Here is a 21,845-nt window from a genome sequence, read left to right on the forward strand (position 1 = left end):
GCTTCATAAACGCGGCTTTGTCCCTTTTCACCTTCAACATCCACGCCTCAGTGTTTTCTCCAAATATGATCAATTATTGATGGGGGAAACCAGCATGAAGGAGGCTGTCAGGGTGCATTTTTCTCTTTGCTGCACGATGAGGGGGAAACCGTATTTTGGGACAAAGTGTAAGTGGGTCCATGCTGTGAGAGTGGAATAATAAAATTATATATGCATAAGAAGGGATGGAAGAAAAGCCGTCCCTCGACAATTTACTGGAAACAAAGAGTCCAAAATTTAATAAAAGGTAAAAGCAGAGATGAGGATATAAACAGGGAAGCTGAGTCAGAGAGCAATAAAAGAAGACGCTGAGCACCGAGGGAAAAGGAAATGATGAGTGCGAGCTTGGACTACTTATAAAATGTCCTCCACATCGTTCAAGGGCCCGCTCCGAGAGCCCATTAAAACAGAAGCTGACTACTCTGTTGACATTTTGTGATTTGGATGTAAAAAATGATGTGGAGGCAAAGAAAGAAAAAAACGAAAGGTGCTCGGGCAGTGAGGACAGCAGTGAGAAGCATCTGAGTGTTTTTCGTTCCGTTTCTTCCTCTTGATGTTTTGCCGGTTATTTATTTTCTCCATTATCTCAGTTTTTCACAGACCCCTGTGCCAGCAGCCCCTGTCTCCATGGAAACTGCAGCCAGCGCAACGGCAGCGAGGAGGGGGAGCAGGCCTACACCTGCGAGTGCGCCGAAGGTTACGAGGGGGAGAGGTGCGATCAGGTCCTGCTGGACCTGCCGGCCGCAGACTGGGACCCCGCCACCCCCTCCGCTCCTGAGCTGGCCACCCCAGTCGCCTCCACGACCACAGCCGCCACTCAGCCGCCGCAACCGACCACCGTCCCCACCACCACAACGCCGCCTCCTCCCACCCTGCAGCCATGGCAACCCAAACCTGGGCAGAGGTTGCTGGTAGTGCCGTGGGAGGCAGACAGGGTGAGATAAATTTAAGCTGCTGTAGAGCTTAAATTTAAAAAAAAGTACAAAGATTTCATGCTGTGTGGCGATGCGTGTGTGTTTCAGGTGACCGAGGGTCTGCACTGTGTGAGTCCTGAGCTTTGTGAGCTGACATCAGGAACTCTGACTCTGTCTCTGGAGGTGCCTGAAGAGACGGCTGTAAAGTAAGAGTACCATCAAGTACCTTTTATAACTCATTGCTGTCCCCTTAGAGCAAGCTCTGATCAACCAGAACCACAGCCCGCAGGGCGAGCTCTACCTGTGGGGCCTTGTTTATTCATCTCGCTCTGTTTCCGCTGTATCTGTCTGGTTTCTTTTAAGTACTCGAGAGATGCCGTTTGCTCAGCAGACAGAATGACAGCTTAATTAAATTTTCCCAATAGAGATTCAGAGACCAAATAAACTTGCTTGGGAATACGAACCCGGAACATGTTTGTGTACATGAGAGCTTCTGTAAATTCAATAAACGCACACATTCATCCAACTGAAATAACATCGATAGCAAAAAGACAGTTTGACACCAGTATTGTGTTTTAATCATGTGTTGTTGCTGCTAAATTACTCCAGACTAATATTAACACAGGGACTACGATTTCTTTCTTTCTTTCGGTAAACCAGACTTTAAAGGGCTTGGAGGTTAGCCCTTTAAAGTCTGAGCTGTAAAATAATGGCCAGAAAATTCAGATTTTTTTGAAAATGGAGTGTTTATTGAACCTTCTGCCTTTTTTTCATACCTTGGTTCATGTGATGAGTGGGTATAAGTGGGTCAAAACCCTGTTAAGGGATTACCACTATGGTTTAAATACCTGGGACTCTCCATCTTTCAGTTTTAGAGGTGACGAAACTTAAGATGAGAAACATCTTCCTGAAACTTAAAGAAGTCCAGTGCTTTCTTTCCAAGCTCCTTAGACTCCCATAACGTGGACAACTGAGAACCTACACAGACGAAATAGCGCTGATTTTAAATAAACTAGTTTTCAACTAATCGTGAAGACACTGCTTCTGTCTGCTCAGCTGTGGCATGCACTACACTGCATGTAATACACACATGAGAGTACGAGAGTGTTGCGAACACTGGAGCTGGAGATGCTCTGCTCAACAAACCATGTGATGACATAATTTCAGAGTTCCCTAAGGATAGTCTTTTGCTTTTTATGCTGTGAAAAAAGTGTTTCATATCAGTGCTCTATCTGTGATAGGCCACTGTCAGCCAATAATATTGACAAATGTCTCAGGCATGCTCTGATGGAAACACCTGTTTGTGTGCAGTGCTTTGGAATGATTAGTCTTCTTCGATCCATCGTGGGGGAGGGCTTCAGCATATCCCAGCTATCACAGGCCGTGTAGACCCTGGACAGGTGGTCAAAGTATTTTGTAGTGGTGCTATAATGGGAAAAAAACTCCTGATAAAGGGGTTTGAGCTGTATGTATCCTAAATCAGCTATTTTCCTGCCCTCATAATTCAGAGTGCTTAGCAGTCTAGTTGTAGCAGCAGTAATTTTTTATGTTTTTTCTGATACTTACAACTCTTTCATTTACAACCAGGAAAATTTCCCATCTCAGCTTTTTGTAATTACCGCGTGAACAACATGACATGAACTTGTGGCATTAGCTCAGTGATGTGGAAATGCCCTCAGGAGAGAGTGTTGTGGGGAAAACTTTCACCTACAAGTGGCCAGCGATAGCTTTTCACCTCTGTGTTATGTGAACACACAAACACCAGAATCGAGCTTAAAAAACCATCTCAGCAAAATTAGCTCAGCTCTTTGGCTCCTAATCAGCAAGAGGAACAACAAAGCACGCTGTCCGGTATATCGGGCGCATAATTATCATCAAGATACATTAAAATAGATTCTACTTTGTGCAGCCTTTCATCTGCATACTTGCATGCAGAAACTTTCCTTGGAAACCGAACACAGCTCAAAGATTTTTAAGCTAATTGCCTCCCACTTGAATCCCCTCGTGACTCGGCTCTTGCACGTAAGACTTTGGCGTTACGTGACTGAAAGTGCGTTCTGTATTTTCGGAGCTTGTTTGCTCGCAAACTTTCTTCCTCTTGCTCAGTAAATAAGGGTCAGTGAATTATGCTGAAGGAATGGTCAAGGTGAATGCTGGCGGTCCTTTATGTAGAACCTCCTTACATATTGCAGGCACGACTCGGGCCCCTCATCACGACCGCAGACCGAGAGCTGCGAGTTAATCAACTGCTGCTGCTTTGTTTTCATACTGTATAATTGCACATGACATCTGAACGCACGCCCAGATGCAGGCAGTGAAGGTCACTCTTACAAACCTGACGCACCGCACTTAGGAATGAAGCAGCAATCCCAAAGTGGCATCGATTTAGAGATGCTGATAGTATGATGATGAAGCTTCAGATCCCAGAGAAGCCGGAGAGAGTAGCTGTCATGTCTCTAAACAGACGTGCGTACGCTGAACCTGAGTATCACTCGCAAGACTATGAACTGTTTTAATGCAAGCGCTTTGAATTAATAATAATCACTCTAGGTCACAATTATTCACTGGCCACGAAAAATGAGACAAATGCCAACATGAAGTCGAACAAAGCCTTACTACACTCATGCGTGTCGCATGAGTGTAGAGCATTCAAATGCAGGACTAGCTGTCAGATATCACCGGGCACATTTTCATTTAAAAACCCCCGGATATCTCGACTCCTCATGTTGCGCCTCAGGCTGAAGCGAAGGAAAACTCATTTCAGCTACAAGCAGCCCGTCCACCATCTTATTACTGCAGTCACTGCTCATAGCTTCACCTCCAGGCTCAGCCCCCCTCTTTGCCGCAGCGCTGTGGGACAGCCATCGTATTGATTCATCCAACCTGCCCTCGCTCCTCAGCTCAAACCTACAATATATCCTTATGGACCACAAAGTGTGCCTGGCAGATTTCTTTTTAAAAGCAAAATTGGCTTACTTAAGCAGTTCTGTCCTCTTTTGAATAATAAATTTAGTGCTGTGTAAAAGTCTTAGTCTTTAGTGATGTTTAAAAATAGTTTTCCAGGTTTTCTGAAGGTCTTTTTTTGGGCATTGTACGGTGGCCCTGAGAGGCCAAACAGACAGCAACTTAAGAAAACACCAGCAATAAGAAAGCACACAAAACACAACGGAAACAGGAAAAAAGAAAACAGAAATAGGAAAAAACAGATCTCAAAAAGCACAAGGGAAGTGTTTCTGGGGAGACAATAACCCGATGGACCAGTTGCAGGAACCAAAATATGCTAAGGATTTTGCTGGGAGACACTTAAAAGAAGTGGAGGATTTATCGTTTTTGTGAGGAAAGAAAAGATGAGATGTAAGTGTGTTAGCCTGACTGTTAGCCTAAAAATCTGTCATCAGTATTATGTGAGTCATGATAAACATACACGCCTACCATGTTTTGGGTTCCTGCAACTGGTCCCTCGAGTTATTGTCTCCCCAGAAACACTTCCCCCTTTTTTTTGTTGTTGACCTATTTCTGTTTTCGTTTTTTCTATTTCCGTTTTGTTTTGTATGCTTTGGCAGCATTTTTCTTATTGCTGGTGTAGAATTGGCTGCTTTTTACTAGATTTCAGTCCACTTTATGTACCTGACCATTTTCAGAGGAGTGTTAAGCCACTTAAAACTCATGAATCATTCAAGCCCCAAAAGGCACCTAATTCGAGGTATATCTTGTGTCTACAAAGAACCAGTTTTTAATTGTATCTTTAAGTGCTTTGTTACTAGCAGCCTGTCACAAAACACGCAGCAAAAAATGCCAAATACAGCACAGTTTGACAGGCATAAGATAAAATATTTGCACCGGTAAGGTGAGAGTTGTTAGTTGGATACCTGGCATAGTATGGCGTCTATCCTTAAGAAATCTGAGGAAACTGGAGAGTGGAAGACAAAAGAAAAGGTATCTACAGCAGATGAACAGAATCTGAAAGTCATGTCCTTAAGACAGGAAAAAATCCAGCAAAGCGACCAACAAGACCCGAGAGATGCATCTGAGCCTTCAGTTGATCATCTACTGTTCACTGAAGCCTCATCAGAAATGGTCTCAGTGGAATATTGGCTGTCAAGAAGTTATTCTTAAGGAAGGGAAACAGGGAGAAAAGACTGACGCATGCCAAATTACACAAGAATTGGACTGAAAATCAGTGACAAGAAGTCTGATGGAGCGACGAATCCAAATGAGCAATCATAAGGATGTATGGAGGAGATGAGGAGACAGGTACAGCAGTGAGTGTCTGCAACCATCTGTCATGGTTTGGGGCTGCGTTTCAGCCTGTGGTGTTGTGGATCTTGTCAAAACGATGGAAATACAGAATAAACACAGAAAAGTAGCATCACTTGCAGCAATTTGCTTTTTCTTCATAACAATGATCCCAAACATGCTGCCAAAGCACACCTGGATAGAAAAACACTGAATGAAACACTGCGTGTCATGGATTGGTCTCCCCAGAGCCCAGACATCAACATTAGTGAAGCAGTGTGGGGTCATCTTGACAGAGAACAGAACAAACAGCAGAAACATCCAAAGAAGAGCTTTGGATGTCCTTCAGGAAGCCTGGAGAACTATTCCTGAAGACTACTTTATAAGGAAGTTGGACTAAGAGAGTTCAGACTGGTTATTAAATATTGAGCTTATTAGAATTGTATAAACTCTGTTTATGCCTCATATACTGTATTGCCAAGAACACTTACACTTGTTATAATAAGTCCCTGCACCTATTTCCCATGACGGGCTGGCTCAGTATGTTTACACAGCACTACAAATATCAGTCTTTAATTCTGAATAATTTATTACCATTTTATATTTTTTCATGCCAGCAAAGTTGACTCTGATTTTTTATGTTTTAGTAATGAATCAAACAGCTTGTTACAAACACTCCTGTGTGCTTATTTGTCACGCCAGGCACATCCTGTATCTGTCATTTTTTTATCCTAATTTCTCTGTAAATCTGTTTCATCTGTGGCTGAGTGTATGAAAAGCACACAGAGGTAATAATAACAATTACTGCTCTTATAAGTAACAAGCGTTCATTAGAACAGATAATAACAGTAATCAGATTGATTTTTGTTTTTGTTAATATTGGATGGATTAGGTGTGGGAGTGGGGTTAGAGGGCTTCTCAATTGCATTTAAACAAGAGGAGGCTCATTGAAGCTGCTGCCTCTCACAACCCCCAGTGACAGATTTCACTCTGCTCTGCGTGGTGATCCAGCTCGGCTCAGCTCGGCTTGGCTCTGCTCTTTACTGTCTCTTCAGCAAGCAGCTGGTGGAGCTCGGCGTCTCTGGCATGAAACATGGCGCGCATTGTTCTTCTCGCTCTGCCCAGAGGGATTAGATCATCCTGCTGGCAGCACGATCCCCAGAACAGTAGGCCTCCAGATACGGGATTTACCCTCATGGTCCGTGTTGGCTGTGGCTTTGGTAGCAGTGAGAGATGGACTGAGCTCTGTAAATAATACTTTGTCTCATCGATATCATTTGGGTTGCTGATCTTGGCCTCTGCATAGACATTAATTTGGAATTGCTCAATAATAGGTTTGTCTAAATAAGAGACCAAAGAGATCATTTTGGTGTCACTGGTATTTTTATGTGACTTATGTTTGAATTATGTGGTCTGCAGAGACCTCCGTGTCCCCGGGGGTCTATTTAATGGCTCAGTGTGAATGATGGATGCCAGCAACACTGATTGTATTTCACAACTCTATTCACAAGATTCACAGTGTTTCCACAAGAAGCATCAACCTCTCTGGCAGTCATTACTCACAGACCTGACTATGATCCCAGCTTGGACTCACCAACAGGAGGACAGTACTTTAATCATCGGGTACGCCGCACAAAATGTCCTTCGGTACAAAAACTGACTGACTGTTGAGCTGCTGTCGACCATGACGTGTGCACACGGGATGATATTTCACCAAACTTCTTCTTTTGAATAAAATAATCATTAGCAGAAGCAGGCAGCTTCACATAGAAGATTCATTCATGTGTCTAATATTTCAAGCTGACATGCTGACATTTTAAAAAGGTTCATGGCTGGCAAGATGGATTAGACCCTCGCTAGGTATACAGTAGCAAAAGCGTGCACTACGTGGATTGTGTTTGAGCACTGAGTCTTGAATTTTCTTGTGCAACCTATGATTTACACACTGAAGGCTGTAAGCGTTCGTCACGAGCTGGGAAAGCAGCCTCATCATACTTGATTCCCTTCCTGTCTCTGCTCCAAACAGGGTCGTGGTGAATGCCAGTGGAGCTCCCGTGCTGTGGCGAGTGAACGAAGAGGGTTTCCTCCGTTCGTCCATTTTGAACGGCACCACCATGTGGTTCCTGCAGACCCCGGATGGACTGGTGGTGCCAGACCACTTGCTTCCCCTGGGACAGAACTACTTCCTGAGTAAGCCTCTGGTGTCCTGGTACTTTTTAATAATGCCTTTTGGGAAATATTAGCATGCAAACACAGGAAACTACAATAGTGGACATGTGCCAAACATCAGCATGTTAGCATTTAGCTCTTTGAGGCAACCAGCCCTGAGCTGTATTTCTGGACACAGAAGCCAAGAATCTGGATTTGTCTTTACTTAAAGGCATCAAAATTAAACAGCCTTGAGAAGAACAGAGGATTTAGTTTGTTATGAATAATTTCTTTAAAAAAGCTGGTAAATCCGGTTTGAGTATGTTTGGCTCAGACTGCATAGAAAATATAGGCATACGGTGCTTAACAAATTTATTCGACCAGCTGCCATAAAATCAAGAAAACACTTTTTTAAAATTGAAAATGATGTTGTTATTTTTTAAGCAAATATTAAACTGAATTCATGTTTTCAAATCCAAATTTGAGCAGAAACACTGCAAATGAATTAGGCGCAACACTCGACCACTAAAAACAAATGTTCAGGAACGCAAGTAAACGGATGCAGTTTGGCATCTTAATCAAAAATAATATCGCACTTGTACTATTTTTCTGCTTTTTTTGGTAAAAACATTTAATTTGAACATTTCTAACCACAATGATTATAGATATTATAGATTAACGAGCTTGTGCTTATTGGCGGATTAACCATGACAGAAACATAACAAACAAGAGCTCAACTCCTCCTGAAGGACAGGGCCTATATCAAATCTGTGATGTCAGCATTGGTAATATAAAAATCTAGTGTAGCGAATTAATTAATGTCAAAATATAAAGTTAAAGAGCTCAATGCCCCCCTAGTGACTAATATATTGGTTCAAAGTTTGGAGATGATCCAATACAAACTAAGATTTTTCCCTAATTCGTGTGACTCTGGCCCTTGACCCTTAACCTTGAAGCACTACATACTAAAACTGCCTATTTTATTAACTTTGCCGATATGATTGCAGCAGAATTAGTTGAAACCTTTAGCTTCTATAGGCTGTAAAGATTTTAAGATTCGAGTGTGTTGTACAGCGGTCTCCGTGCCCTGTCATATGATACATTACTTGATATGGTTTCTGGAATTTCGTTTTCAAGGTCGACTTTGACCTTGCTGCCTGAGAATGAAGGCCAAGGTCAAATGTTTAGCCCACCTAGGTACTCGTGTCCCCCAAGGCTTGGTGTATTGTTGTGAAGTTTGAGGATGATCTATAAAAAAATTGTGGGAAATATAAATAGATAGTCCCTCGATGACTCCAAACCAGCCATAACTTTATTAAAACTAGATACATATTTACAGAGAATCGTGTGTTTTTTTAATTATTTAATGTGTATGGCAGTTCATCCAACAACCACAGAAAAGCTGAATTTGAAACATCGTCAAGAAGCTCCAAATAGATCATTTACAGCCGAGCCAAAAAAATCAGAGGATTAATGAATTTAAATAAGTTGTAATTGCGACGTTTATTCTTCAGTGTCATTGGGGGAAAATAACATAACATTTGCATATGTGAGTCAGAATGTTTTATTTGCATACCGAACAGACATTTATGCTGATATTCCATCTGTGTTTTAATACCGAGCTTCACACGGGCAGTTTTTGAGTATTCACAGAGTGGTGCCAAAAAACCATGGCGTGAGCTGCAGCGGGTGCCGCCGGGGGTTAATTGGAGCCTCGCTCCTTTGACTGAAGGGCTGGCTGACCCCTGCGTGTGCTCTACATACCTGATGCTGTTTCGCTACTCTTCCCGGCTGCTGACCTTGACACGTCTGGTAACTCGGTGGCAGCTTCACCGGAGAGAGACGGAGGGAGGGAGAAAGAGAAGGACACGGTGGCGGTGGCAATGACACTGGGGAGTTAAATCAGAGAGAAGAGAGGATGAGGAAGGATGGAAGAAGGAGAAAGAAGAGTTAGATAAGGAGGGAGCAAGGGAGGAAAGGAGACAACAAAGAAAGGGATTAGAGGAAAGGATAAAGGGGCGTGAAGGAGGCGTGAATGAAGGACAATTTGTGGGAGAAGGATGAAGACGCAGGCGGTATCGCATTTATTGAATAAAAATGCTTGCAACAAAACCAAACTCACATCTACGCATGATTTTAAGCGTGCTGCATGTTTCCCTGCAAGATCAGGGGACAGGAGGAAAGACACAGGCACCCATCTACACATGGGATGGAAGTGCCATGTTTGTGGCCATGTGCTTTCCTCGCAGTTTAAAAGCGCAATGACTGCGCAGGTCCGACTTTCAGTGTCATTGTGCTGACGATGGTTCGGTCGGGGATGACGGAGGAACACGCGTCGTTTTATCAGGGCTCCGATTGGCCGAGGAGCTTGCATCATCGCTGTCGTCACCGGTGTTGCTCCAAAAGAATGGCAGGTGATATCCACTACGAAGCTATTTTTATCCGAGTGCCCGCGAAGCTGTCAGCTTTGATTGAACCTATAATACGACATGTTCTAAATTTATAGATCCAGAGATGGGGAGAGACAAAGACAGAGAGGCACAGTCTCTATTTTGGTCACTGTAATGAACTGAATCCATCAATTCTTTTATTACCACTTAAGTTTTATGCAGTTTTGGGGCAGCGGTGTGTACTTTTACTAAAGCATTGTTAAATGAAAGCTGTGTGCGGCTGCTGCAGGCCGATGTTTGATGATTCACTCAACATGCTAAAAGGCTAAAAATACAGCTGAGCGCTAGGCGAGAAAAGAGAAGGGCTTGCCAACAATTCATCCTCTGGGGACCAGGAATCCTTTTAAAAACTCTCCAAAAGGTGTTGCGATATTTATAAATGAAGAGCCGTGTCTGAAAATAGAAAAAGAAAGTACATCTTCAGACTGCTGTATGGTTAAAAACTCCACCACCGAGTCCAATTATCCATCCAAATTATCCATCACATATTACTGTACTTGTTGTATAAATGAGCAGATTACACACTCTCTTGTGGCAGGTGTGATTCGCGTTGGCGCTCCCACGGCCCCGGAGGTCACGCTCCGTCTCAACCTGACGGTGAAGGCCAGCAGCTGTGTGGAGCCCGGCAGCAGCTTCAGTGACCCTCAGTGCTCCGGAAAAGGCAAATGCATCACCCAACCCTCTGAGGTGAGAACGTTTCTTTTCTTCACCCGAGAACACATTTCAGTGCTCGCTGATACAAGAAGCTACTTTCAGCAGTCAGTATGTGACTAAAATGAAGAATCCTTGCTTTAATTCAAAGGGTTTTTACAAATTAAAGCCTTTTTTATACACAGCCCTCCAATAGGTTCACGTTTTATGGGACAAACTAGCATAAATTAGTGAAATAAATAAAGGTAGCACCGCTGAATGGGCACGCTCATTGCTTTAGTTTTAGCAATCTCTTTATTGCTTTCTAACATCTAAAACATGCAACTTCCAAAAAAGCTGAATTCCCATTATCATCATCATCAGAGATGCATTATTGTGCTCTGTTTTGATCACTGAAATTTAATAGCTGGAAGAACAAACACTGCGGTGCTATTTTTGATTTATGCAGGCCTGTTTTAATTATCCGTTGCGCATAGTTAAAAATGGATCCACTGAGCCCCAACATTCACGTACCGAACCAAAAAAAGATGTAGCGGTTGGTTGTGCCTCTTAAGCGTGAATGAAAGTGTAGAGAGGGAGGTGTTGGAGAGGTCATCTCACCGTGTCTGGTTTTGTGCCGTTTCTTCTGTTTTCCCTCGTTAGCTGAGAAAACCAAACTGTGTCACCGCTGCTCATAATTGCATTGTTGTGTCGCTGAATTATTTCACAATCTGCGATCTCATTATTACTGTTTCACAAGTTTTTCCTCCCTCCTGCCGTTTCGCCGTTAGGGCTCCCTGATTTGACGCGTGAAATCTGTGTGCTGTCGCTTTTTTGCAGAGCACCTTCTTCTGCGAGTGCGAAGACGGCTACACCGGGATTTTTTGTGAGGAATATGACGCCTGCCACCACCGACCTTGTCGCAACAACGGCACCTGCACTGACATCAGGCAGGGGGGTGAAGGACGCAACTTCACGTGCACCTGTCAACCAGGTGTGTGTGGTGAACTTGTTCTCATTCCAGAGCGTCAGATATTGCTGCTTGGAGGCGGATGCTTGTGCTCGTGATTTTCACTCACTGAGTTGTTTTGTTTTCATTCACTTTTTTCACCAAAGCTGACTTTGCAAGGTTAAGAAAAGATTGTGTTTTGGGTTAAAACTCACAGCATTAACCCTTTTGTGTGTGGCCTATCACACTATCAGTGTTTTTATGCCATATCGTGTGGTTTTACTTTCAGTGCTGTTTTTGAGATAGACTGTTTGAACATCTCAATTCAGGTTTATTTATATAGTGCCAAATTACAACACCATTTGTCTCAAGGTGCTTTATATTGCAGTGTCAAGATACAGTACTCTGAAGAAAGCTCAAACAATGAGCAACACGTGGTAAGGATGTTGGTAAGGAACAACTCCCTGAAAAGAGAAAAAGGAGAAAATAGAGAGATGGGACAAAAGGGAGGGAGAAGGTAAATTAATGATCTGTTCAAATGGTGAATAAAGGTGGTAAATGGAAAGAAGTGCTCAGTGCATCACATCAAGTCCTGCATCAGTCTGAGCCTATAGCAGCATACCAAGAGGGTTCAGGGTCACCTGATCCAGCACTAACTATAAGCTTTATCAAACAGGAAAGTTTTAGGGATAATTTTGAAAGTAGAGAGGGTGTCTGTCTCCCGAATCCAAACTGGGAACTGGTGCTACAAAATACTCGTCTCCCATTCTACTTATAGAAACTCTACACAAGTAAGCCTGCAGTCTGAGAGTGCAGTGCTTTATTTGGACAATATGGTACTATGAAAATCTGTAAGATATAATAGGGCCAGAATATTCAAGATCTTGTATGTGAGGAGAAGGATTTTAAATTCAATTCTGGATTTTGCAGGGAGTCAATTAAGACTCTCTCTTTTTAGACCCTGTCAGGACTCTCGCTGCAACATTTTGCATTAACTGAAGGCTGTAATAAATTACAGTTGTCCAGCCAATGAGTGATAAATGCATGAAGTAGCTTTTCAGCAGCACCCGGAGACAGAGATGGAAAAAGAAAAGCACACCCACATATTTCTTTAAAATGCAAATTAAAGGACGTACATTCCTCACAGTGTTACTGGAGGCCAAGGTAATGCAATCCAAAGTAAGTATCAGCTAGACACCATGTTTCTAAGAGCTTTTGGGCCGAGTACAATAACCTCAGTTTTATTTGAATTTAGAAACAGAAAATTTCATCCAGGCCTTTATACCTTTAGGACATCTGGCTTGATGGATAAATATAGCTGGGTGTCATCTGCATAGCAATGGAAATGTATGCAATGTTTTCTTGTAATGTATAAAAACTAGAAATTTAAAAAGTAGTGGTCCCAGTATGCTTTTGTATTTGAAGAAGATTCCCCATTCACATATTTTGGAACCTGACTGTGTTGTCTTGGCTGGGAGGTGAGAGCTTCTTTCATTAAGAAAATGTCTGAATAAAAAGAGCAGCAGAGAGTAGCCTGAACTTTTGATCTTGTCAGATTTATTTTGAGATGGGAACTGGAAAAAAAGACCCTGTGGTAGGAAGGTAAATGTCACAGGTGACTACTGATTGCCAGTCACTTCTCATTAGCATGTTGTGCTAACGAGCCCTCTGTGAGCATCTGTTTGGAAAAAAATTAAGAAAGCGGAAACAGACAGCAAACACCACCGTCTTTACTAGGTGGCTCAGGTGGTCTTGCTGACATTATTCTTTAATTAGAAACCAAATTAGGCACAACTCTGAGCAGCCACTCTTAATAATATTAAATATTACTACGATCATGCTGTAGTTAGGCGTTGTTAGGTGGTTGCTAGACAATGTGATGACATCATAATATAACATGCCTAAATTGCGTTTACATTAGGTGTCATTACAGTAAAATTAATATCAGGCTTTTTTAATAAGGTGTTGTAAGTGCACAAAGGCTACAAATGTGTCAATTTAGCCAGCTGGTAGGTTGTTGCTAGGCAAGATGATGACATCTTAATGTATCATGCATCCCTCAAGTTACGTGGATATTCATTATTTAGTTATTACCCTAAAGTGAAAATCATGTTATAGATGGCATTACAGCCTGTTGTTAGGTGGTTGCCAGGCTGGTAACATAATAATCATGATATCTGATGTAGATAAAGACTCTCAGGGGTGTAAGGTGTACCTGTGTGCCATTTTTGGCTGTTGAACTGATTGTGTGGGAGCAATTTGCAGGCAAACAGAGATTTCATGTATTGGAATAAAACAGCTAAAAGGTCAAGAGTAATAACACAAATGTAATAACACAGTACTTAATTAGCAATCCAACAATCTAACATTGAAAGCAAATCATTTCCAGCTTTTCCATGTATTCATCACTTTAGTCTTCTGCAGATGTATAAATATTTATATATCACATCCTTGTATGATAACAATACACAGAATGTTAACTCCAGCAAAAGCAGTGTGATCATAAACCTCGTGTCTCTCAGGTTATGAAGGAGAGCGTTGCCAGTTGTTGGTCGATCACTGCGTCTCCCAGCCCTGCAAGAATGGAGCCACTTGTTTCAGCAGCCTGGCCGGGCCCAGGTGTTACTGTCCCGAAGGTAGGAAGCCCGTTATCGCATGCTAGAACCAATCGTGTGCCGTAAGTGAATCAGAAGGAATGAGTGAAGCTGCCAGAAATGAGTGCTCTGTGTGCTTGAGATTGCCAAGAAACCTCACAGCTTATGGTGTTTGTGTGCCTTTGTGAAAAAGAAGGAAAAAGAGAGAAATCTGTAGAAATACGTTTGCCGCAGTAGTGTGTGCAGCTTTTAGCTGTTATCATAGACGCTGCGTGTGCGTGCGTGTGCATGTGTGAGAGTATCTGTGCCACTGACATGCTTAATTTGAGCCCTCCTCCTCTATTTTAATTAGTCTTCATAGCCCAATTGACCTAAAACCTGTGGCCACAAAGCAGTTGTCAAAACAGCATTTCTCAACACTGCGGTTTCCAGTATGTACACAGACTGTGAAAATATTAGCCGACCGTGGACATCAACATGTGAATAAAGAGAGCCTTGAGTGAAAATTGTTTTGTTGTTCCAGGGATAAATCCCAGCAGTCAGTTCATTCTCAGTCTGGAGGAGGCCTCACACACATTATCAGTCTACAGCTGCCTAAGGAGCAAGGTCTCCAGAGAGGAAAGGAATTCATAATCCACTGCTTTTATGAATGTTGTCTTAAGATTAAAGCAATATTGGTGAAAGCTCAGTCAAGAACTGTGCCAAAGCAGTCACTGTGCTGAGATTTTGTGAAGGGAGAGGTTTGAAAAAACTTCATGCTGCATCTGAATTTTGACTTGTAGACAAGTTTGTTGCCACATGTTGTGTAACCTTAGAAACGAATTCAAAGTAGCGACAAAGGAAAAACTGCATATTTTACACACAAATCTCAGTTCGGGAAAGGTGATAGATTTCACACTGCAACAGCACCTGGTTGTTGGAACAAATGCAAAAATAATGGCAGAGAAAATCAGTAACAGCCTGGAAAAAAAATGTTCCACCCACACAAACTCAAAATGACAAATCCATAGAAAAGGGTGTTTCATTACAGGCCATGATTTCTAACAAGGGATTAATCAATATCTCAGTAATCATTCAGAACTACAACACCTGCTCACACACTGCATGAGCAAATATTCTGCTTTTCATAAGGTAGCAGGTGGGGGTCAAATTGAGAAGTGCTTGCAGGGCTCAAAGATGACCCCACGATGTCTTATTATCTGTATGTCAGAAACTTTAATGTCTTTTGTTTTTTTTTAAGTGTGTTTGAAAACTAGGGAAGACTTCAATTCAAAGAATTCAGTTCAAATGTATTTATACAGCAACAAATTACAACAACAGTTGCCTCAAGGCTTAAGGAAGGAGATCCTTAATAACAGTGTTAAACTGCTGTGTCAAACATAAGGCCCAGGGGCCAAAATCGGCCCAGCAGAGACTATGATCCAGCCCACTCGACAGCTTTGCAACAAGTGAAGGACGACATGAGTTTTGAATATTTAACTATATTTATTACATATTATTCAATATTATTACCTTCCTGTTTTATAGGTATTTAAAATAAAAATTTCTGTAAATGACCAAAAACGATCTGTTTTATAGTTAAATGACATTCTGGGCAATGAGTTACCAGAACTTGTTCCAAAATTTTATACATTTATTTTTTACAGTTTATGCCCAAAGAGTCATTGGGACAGACTTCATTCTTTTACTATCACAGCATTTCTTTGTTATGCAGAAAATATACTGCTGAAATTGCACTTTATTTTCTAATACCAACATATCTTAGGGATTAAGTGTGCAGTTAAACTTCTTCATACCGATAGACCGGGGGGATTCACTGGTCTGGCTTACTTGAGATCAAAGTGGGCTGTATGTGGACCACGGTGTGAGTGAGTTTGACATTCTCAGGTGTAAAACCTCTGAGTAAGAAATCATCAAAGGCTTTTATTCACAACTCATGGAGGTGGAAAAAAAAATGTATTCCACCTGTTTCAAATTGTTATAAACCCAACAAACGGCTGTTACTGGCTTCCTATGACAGCCAGCTGGTGCCGTCTTGCACCTTCTAGCAGGCATCACTAAGATGAAAAACAGAACAAGTCAGAATGGCACTACATGCAAAGAGTCCATACAAACATTTCCTTGGTGAAAGTTATCTGATTTCTGCCAACTCCACCATTCTCACACAGATTTTAGTTGCTCTTTCAAACTGGAAACACTCCACCTATGTCGATGCAGGAACACCGCACAGTTAAATGAATTGACAACAGCCTACTGCGCCTTGTAGCTGGGGGAAAAGTTTGCCTACTGGTAATATCAATGGCAGTGATAACAGCTGATAACAACCATTTAATGGACCGATAACACTGGCTTTCCAGCTTTTCTTCTCTCTCTCTCTCTTTTTGGGAGCCAGTAGAGCAGAAACGCTCTGCAATCCATGATAAATGAGACACTCTGTATTTATTATTTTTCTCCACTGGCAAAGAAGTACAAGCAAAATTAAACAGCCAAATTGGCACATGCTATACCTGCTTTTCGACTCATAATAACACAAAGTATGTACTTAGTTCCAGCTGCAGCACTTTCTCTGATGTAGAAGTCATAAGGGTTCACTTGCAATTTTCAGTTTTCAGTATAGCACCAAATTGCAATAATACTTGCCGCAAGCAGGGGCGGATCTACTGTGATGGCATGGGGTGGCATGTCCCAACCTAAAAATAATCTGTTGCCACTCCTAGTGTCACTCTAGCTTTGCATATGACAACATTGTTTATTAAAATAACCTAGCATTAAGAGTTTGAGCCTCGCTACAATTAACATTGAATACATGAAAACATCGCCCACAGGTTGATATAGATTTATTTTTTGTTTTAAGCAGCAATCGACCCTTGATTGTGCCAGAGTACATTTTAAATCAACACCAGGGGCATTTCAGATCAACACAGGTGGTTGATTGTTACAGTCTGGAAATGAATGAACGTGTGTGTGTAATAACCCAATAACTCATGAAAAATGATGTTTACATTTTTGGAGAAAATGTTTTCATGATAGTGCAGGTTTCTGACATTTTGTGTAAATTTAAGCATGTGACACTTTAATTATTTGTAATAAAAAGAGCGTTAGACGTGTTAGAAGAGTTAGACTTGTGTTTCTAACACGAGTTATAACACGTTGTGTAGCTTTCTGGATTTTAAACTTACTGGGCTACACACTTATTTATTATATAGGCTAGGACAGTACATAAAATCAAAAAATATTACATTATTCATGTAACTGAAATGTCTAATTATTTGGGTTAAAGTCAATAAGAAAGTTACAGACTATGTTTATATGAAACGTGTATACATGCTGTATTTAATGTATTTTAACCACATATACATATACAGTCTGAAAGAAGGCCTCACACACATTATCAGTCTACAGCTGCCTAAGGAGCAAGGTCACCAGTGAGGAAAGGAATTCACAATCCACTGCTTTTATGAATGTTTTCTTAAGATTAAAGCATATGCGTAAAGTAATAGCTTTGATATCCATGCCACCCTCAGATCTGCCCCTGGCCTCAAAGTACCTTATATTGTAGGTAAAGATTAATACAGAAAAAAACAACAATTGACAAGCATTTGACAACAGTGTGAAAGAAAAACTCCCTTCTAAGAGGAAGAAGCTCAACCATAATTTCTCCTGAAAACAGTGACTTCCAAAAAATCTATCGTCCCTATTTTATTGCTATATTTTAGTGTGTTTAAATTTGTGTGGTCAGAAGCAGAGAGTTTAATAAACAATGAACCAGGTGTCCAGGTTTGCAGCCCAGTCTTACTAAGTGTCCTTACCTACCTGCTTCATCATTTCCCTGTCACATGGCCATAAAGAAAAAACAAATCTTCAGTCCTGACTGGCAGATAACAACCTGTAGACTGTGGATCATGACAGCAATCATGCCTAATTTACAGGGAATGTCTTGGGTTGTTTTTTGTGCATGTTAGTATCAGTTGGAGATTTATTATCTGGACAGAAATTGCAAATTTTCAAATGTTTTGAAATGAAAATCTAGTTGTTTGGACGTAGCCTTGTTTTAAGACAGACTTTGAGAAGAAGAATGCAGGAAATTTAACTTAAGGAAAGTCAAACCTGTAGGTCTCATGTTTAATCTGAATTTCATGTGTAAGTAGGCCATGTTTCGCACTCTGAATCCTCAACAGAGACAACCACCGTCATATTAACTTCTTCTCACTTACACACACCGACAGAAAAGTGTGAAGTGTGAACGCCAGCACTGTGGCTGCCTCCAGCCAAAAGTAGAAGGGTGGAGGAGTGAGCAGGCTAGCTAAATTTATACTGTTAACTCCTGGCAGTTTGAATGCTGGCAGCAGGAACGAACAGACTCCTCTCTGTCAGCTGGGACCTATGTCACAGTGTAGTTGTGCCTCTTTAGATAAATGTACGTGTTACCGAAAAAATAAAAGCTGAACCAGACAAAGAGAGAAATGAAGCTCAAGTTCTTAAATGGAGCTAATATGTTAAATACGAAGGAAAGCGGGGGGATTAAACCACAGCGGAACAAATGCAAATCAGGAAATTACATTTATGTGTGTGTTCGGTATCAGCGGCGCTTTTGGAACTGTATGAGAGAAACGGGGAAAGGAAGATGAGATGAGGGGGCTTGGAAGAAGTCAGAGGACCAAAGAAAGGAAGGGATGAAGCAGAAAGAGAAGGAGGCAGCAAAGGGAAGAAGAGCTGTGGTGATATTTTCCCTGCCTGCTCCTGATTGCTCCTGTCCGCTCTGCTGAATGATAAATGTCCTGCTCACACGGTGAAATAAAGTCTTGCAGATCAATGGATGCTTCAGAGAGATCTCTTCATTAGTTCAATTGAGTGTGCACTCTGGTGCAGTCAGCACAGGGAGTTACTACGCTGTGAATCAGAGGACCAAGACATACAAAGAAAAGGTATGTGCGTAGAGACTGTGTCTTTCTGCTCTCTGCAGCACAATGGTGGTTCTCATGGGAGGTGAACACGGAGGAGGAGGAGGAGGAGGAGGAGAAGGGGTGACGGGAGGAGGTTATTTTTAGAATCGGAAGATAGGTGAAAGAGGCAGAGGCTCACAAGATAATGAGAGGAGGCGAAGAAGAAACACGTGAGGCACATCAGCAAATGAGATCATGGATGTGCACAGGACAGAGCCCCCATACAAACACGGAGGAGCATGACGGAAACAGACTCAGCCCCTTCAGAGATGCTGGTGTAGCATTATAGATGTCCCTGTCAACACAATATTTCGGTGTGCGTTAAGGTGCTGTCACTCTGTTTTTTTGGTGACCTGACTAAGGAAGAGGGACTGATGAAAGAACATTTTGAGTCAAACCATTTGCTCTCTCTTTCTTTCTGAGGATATTATAGAAAACAAGCCATTAATCAGGCTTCAAGGTGTAATTTAACATTTTTCTGAATATGCTGAATTGCTTCTTTGAGGACCACTGTTGGGCAAGTTACTTTGAAAAAGTAATTAATTATATTTACTAGTTACTTCTTCAAAAAAGTAACTGAGTTAGTAACTGAGTTACAAGATTCTAAAAGTAATTAATTGAAAAGTAACTACTGCGTTACTTTAAAAAAAGTTTTTTAACTACTTTCCTCTACATTTCACCTTTAAAAACTATTTACTTTGCCTTGTTTCGTATCATCCTTTAGTTTACAGTTATGTTTTCATTTTGACACACTGTATTAACACAATTGATCTAAATTCAGACAAAAAACATAAAAGTTGAAAAGGTTATATTTTTTACTGTAACAACCACAAACATGTTTAGTGAATCATATTTCATAACTTTAAATGCAAATATAAATTGTCAATTTTAAAATCATATGCACAAGTTTTGCAAACAACAAAGTTATTTGCAGCCATTTACCTTTTACCCATTTTTTAAATAACCATTTCAAACTATTTACAGAACAATCAGCTGTTCTGCATTCAGTAAGATGCCACACAAATTATTTGTGCCACTCCAAAAAAATAATTTCTGTCCACTATAAAGGAGAACATCACAGCCTGATACCTGCAGGTCTGACAGCAGCAGGTGTATCACTCCTGTTTCTACCCGGAGACAGCAGTCGCCTCATTGTTCTGACACACAACACAAACCTATCCACAACACTACACACTAACTACACAAGACAACACATTAACTACACACTCCAAACATGCTAAACATCACAAATTTCTCAAAACTCGCTCTCTTTTTTTCTGCTGTCTTTCTCTCTCTCTCTCTCTCTCTCTCTCTCTCTCTCTCTCTCTCGCTCTCTCTCGTGCCATCACTCCTAAAACTTTCCCCTCTTCCTAAACAACCAAATGTCATGTCGCCACATCATTTTTTGATTGGTCGACATTTTTCCACAAACATGAACGGGCTGTTTTTTGTTTTGTTTTATTATTTTTTGGTCATAAGCAGAGAGTGATTGCTGCGCTGTCCTTAGACAGTAAACGTGGCGAAACTATTGAGGAAAAAACGCTGTGTATATATTTTTATCATGACTCTGGTTTTACGAGGCTTATCAACACAATTTAAAAACTGGTATATATCACCTTGTTGCTTTGTCTTGAAGTGGTCATGTGATTGGCTTACCACGACTACTTTATTCTTCCTCAGTCAAACAGCAGCACTCATGCGATTGTTTTGCCCCCTTAGCTCCAGGTGTTGTGCCAAAAAGTGATCGTCTGCCAGAAAGTGATTGCTGCCCGCGGGAGCGCGTTCTCGATTACTTACATAGACAGCTGCTTCCATGCAACTGATATAAGGTGCAGCAAGCTAAAGACAGCTGCAACCGTCTGTTTGTTGAAAAATAGTAGTGCGACCGCACCACATTTTCCTGTTAGTAACGGTAACGACGTTGTAACGATAGAAATAGTAATTAGTTAGATTACTCGTTACTGAAAAAAGTAACGCCGTTAGTAACGCCGTTATTCCCATCACTGTTGAGTACTGATTCTGCAGCATCAAAACTGTTTTGTATTGATCATTGCATACAGGTGCTGTTTCTTTTTTCAGTCACATTGAGTAGATACAGTTAAATTATTGCATTCTAATTTACACTCACTGGCCACTTTATTAGGTGCACATTTTCAGGTGGTCATTAATGCAAATACCTAATCATGAAATCACATTGCACCAGCTCAATGTGTTTAGGCATTTAGACATGGTCGAGACAACCTGCTGGAGTTCAAACTGCTGATCTACTGGGATTTTCACACGCAACCATTTACAATTCACAACGAGAGGAAAAAAAGAGACATAAAAGAGAAAATCTCTATTTAGCAGCGTTTCTCTGAGAGAAAATGTCAGAGGCCAGGAGAGTGGCCATACTGCTATAAGTTGATAGGAAGGCAACATTAACTCAAAGAACCAATCACTGCAACCAGCGTATGCAGAAGAGTGTCTTTGAATGTGCATCATGTCAAACTTTGAAGCAGTTGACCTGCACCAGCAGAAGACCACACCAGCTAACAGCTAACAGCAGGAAACTGAGGCTACAGTTCACACATGCTGAGAACATTGGAAAAATGTTGGTGTGATAATGAGTCTTAATTTCTGCTTTAACCCCCAAAGTGTAGGGTCAGAATTTAACATACACAACATGAACGCATAGATCCTGCCTTGTATCAAAGGTTCAGGTGTAATAGTGTGCTGGATACTTTCTTGGCACAGTTTGGACCCCTTCGTTCCAACTGACCACAGTTTAAATATCACAGCCTACCTGAGTTTTGTTGCTGACCATGTCCATTCCTTTATAACGACAGTATACCCATCTACTGATGGCTGCTTCCAGCAGGATAGCTCACCATGTCAGAAAGCTCAAATAATCTCAGTCTGGTTTCTTGAACATGACAATGAGTTCGCTGTACTTAGATGGT

The 21,845-nt window shown here is 41.4% G+C and overlaps 1 protein-coding gene across 1 annotated transcript in view; it reads left to right on the top strand.

The window, feature by feature from the left end:
* The window catches only part of dner (delta/notch-like EGF repeat containing), a 76,171-nt gene that overhangs the window by 42,045 nt on the left and 12,281 nt on the right, over positions 1-21,845 (top strand). Inside the window, exons 2-7 of the mRNA XM_085379982.1 lie at positions 630-974; positions 1,062-1,159; positions 7,216-7,379; positions 10,326-10,474; positions 11,258-11,411; positions 13,889-14,002. Of these exons, the coding sequence (XP_085236108.1) occupies positions 630-974; positions 1,062-1,159; positions 7,216-7,379; positions 10,326-10,474; positions 11,258-11,411; positions 13,889-14,002 (1,024 nt within the window). The remainder of the gene's footprint in view (positions 1-629; positions 975-1,061; positions 1,160-7,215; positions 7,380-10,325; positions 10,475-11,257; positions 11,412-13,888; positions 14,003-21,845) is intronic.

Source organism: Rhamphochromis longiceps, linkage group LG14 (assembly GCF_057381845.1).
Source record: "Rhamphochromis longiceps isolate RC_006_pf linkage group LG14, R_longiceps_female_GT1.1, whole genome shotgun sequence".
Classification (NCBI taxonomy): domain Eukaryota; kingdom Metazoa; phylum Chordata; class Actinopteri; order Cichliformes; family Cichlidae; genus Rhamphochromis; species Rhamphochromis longiceps.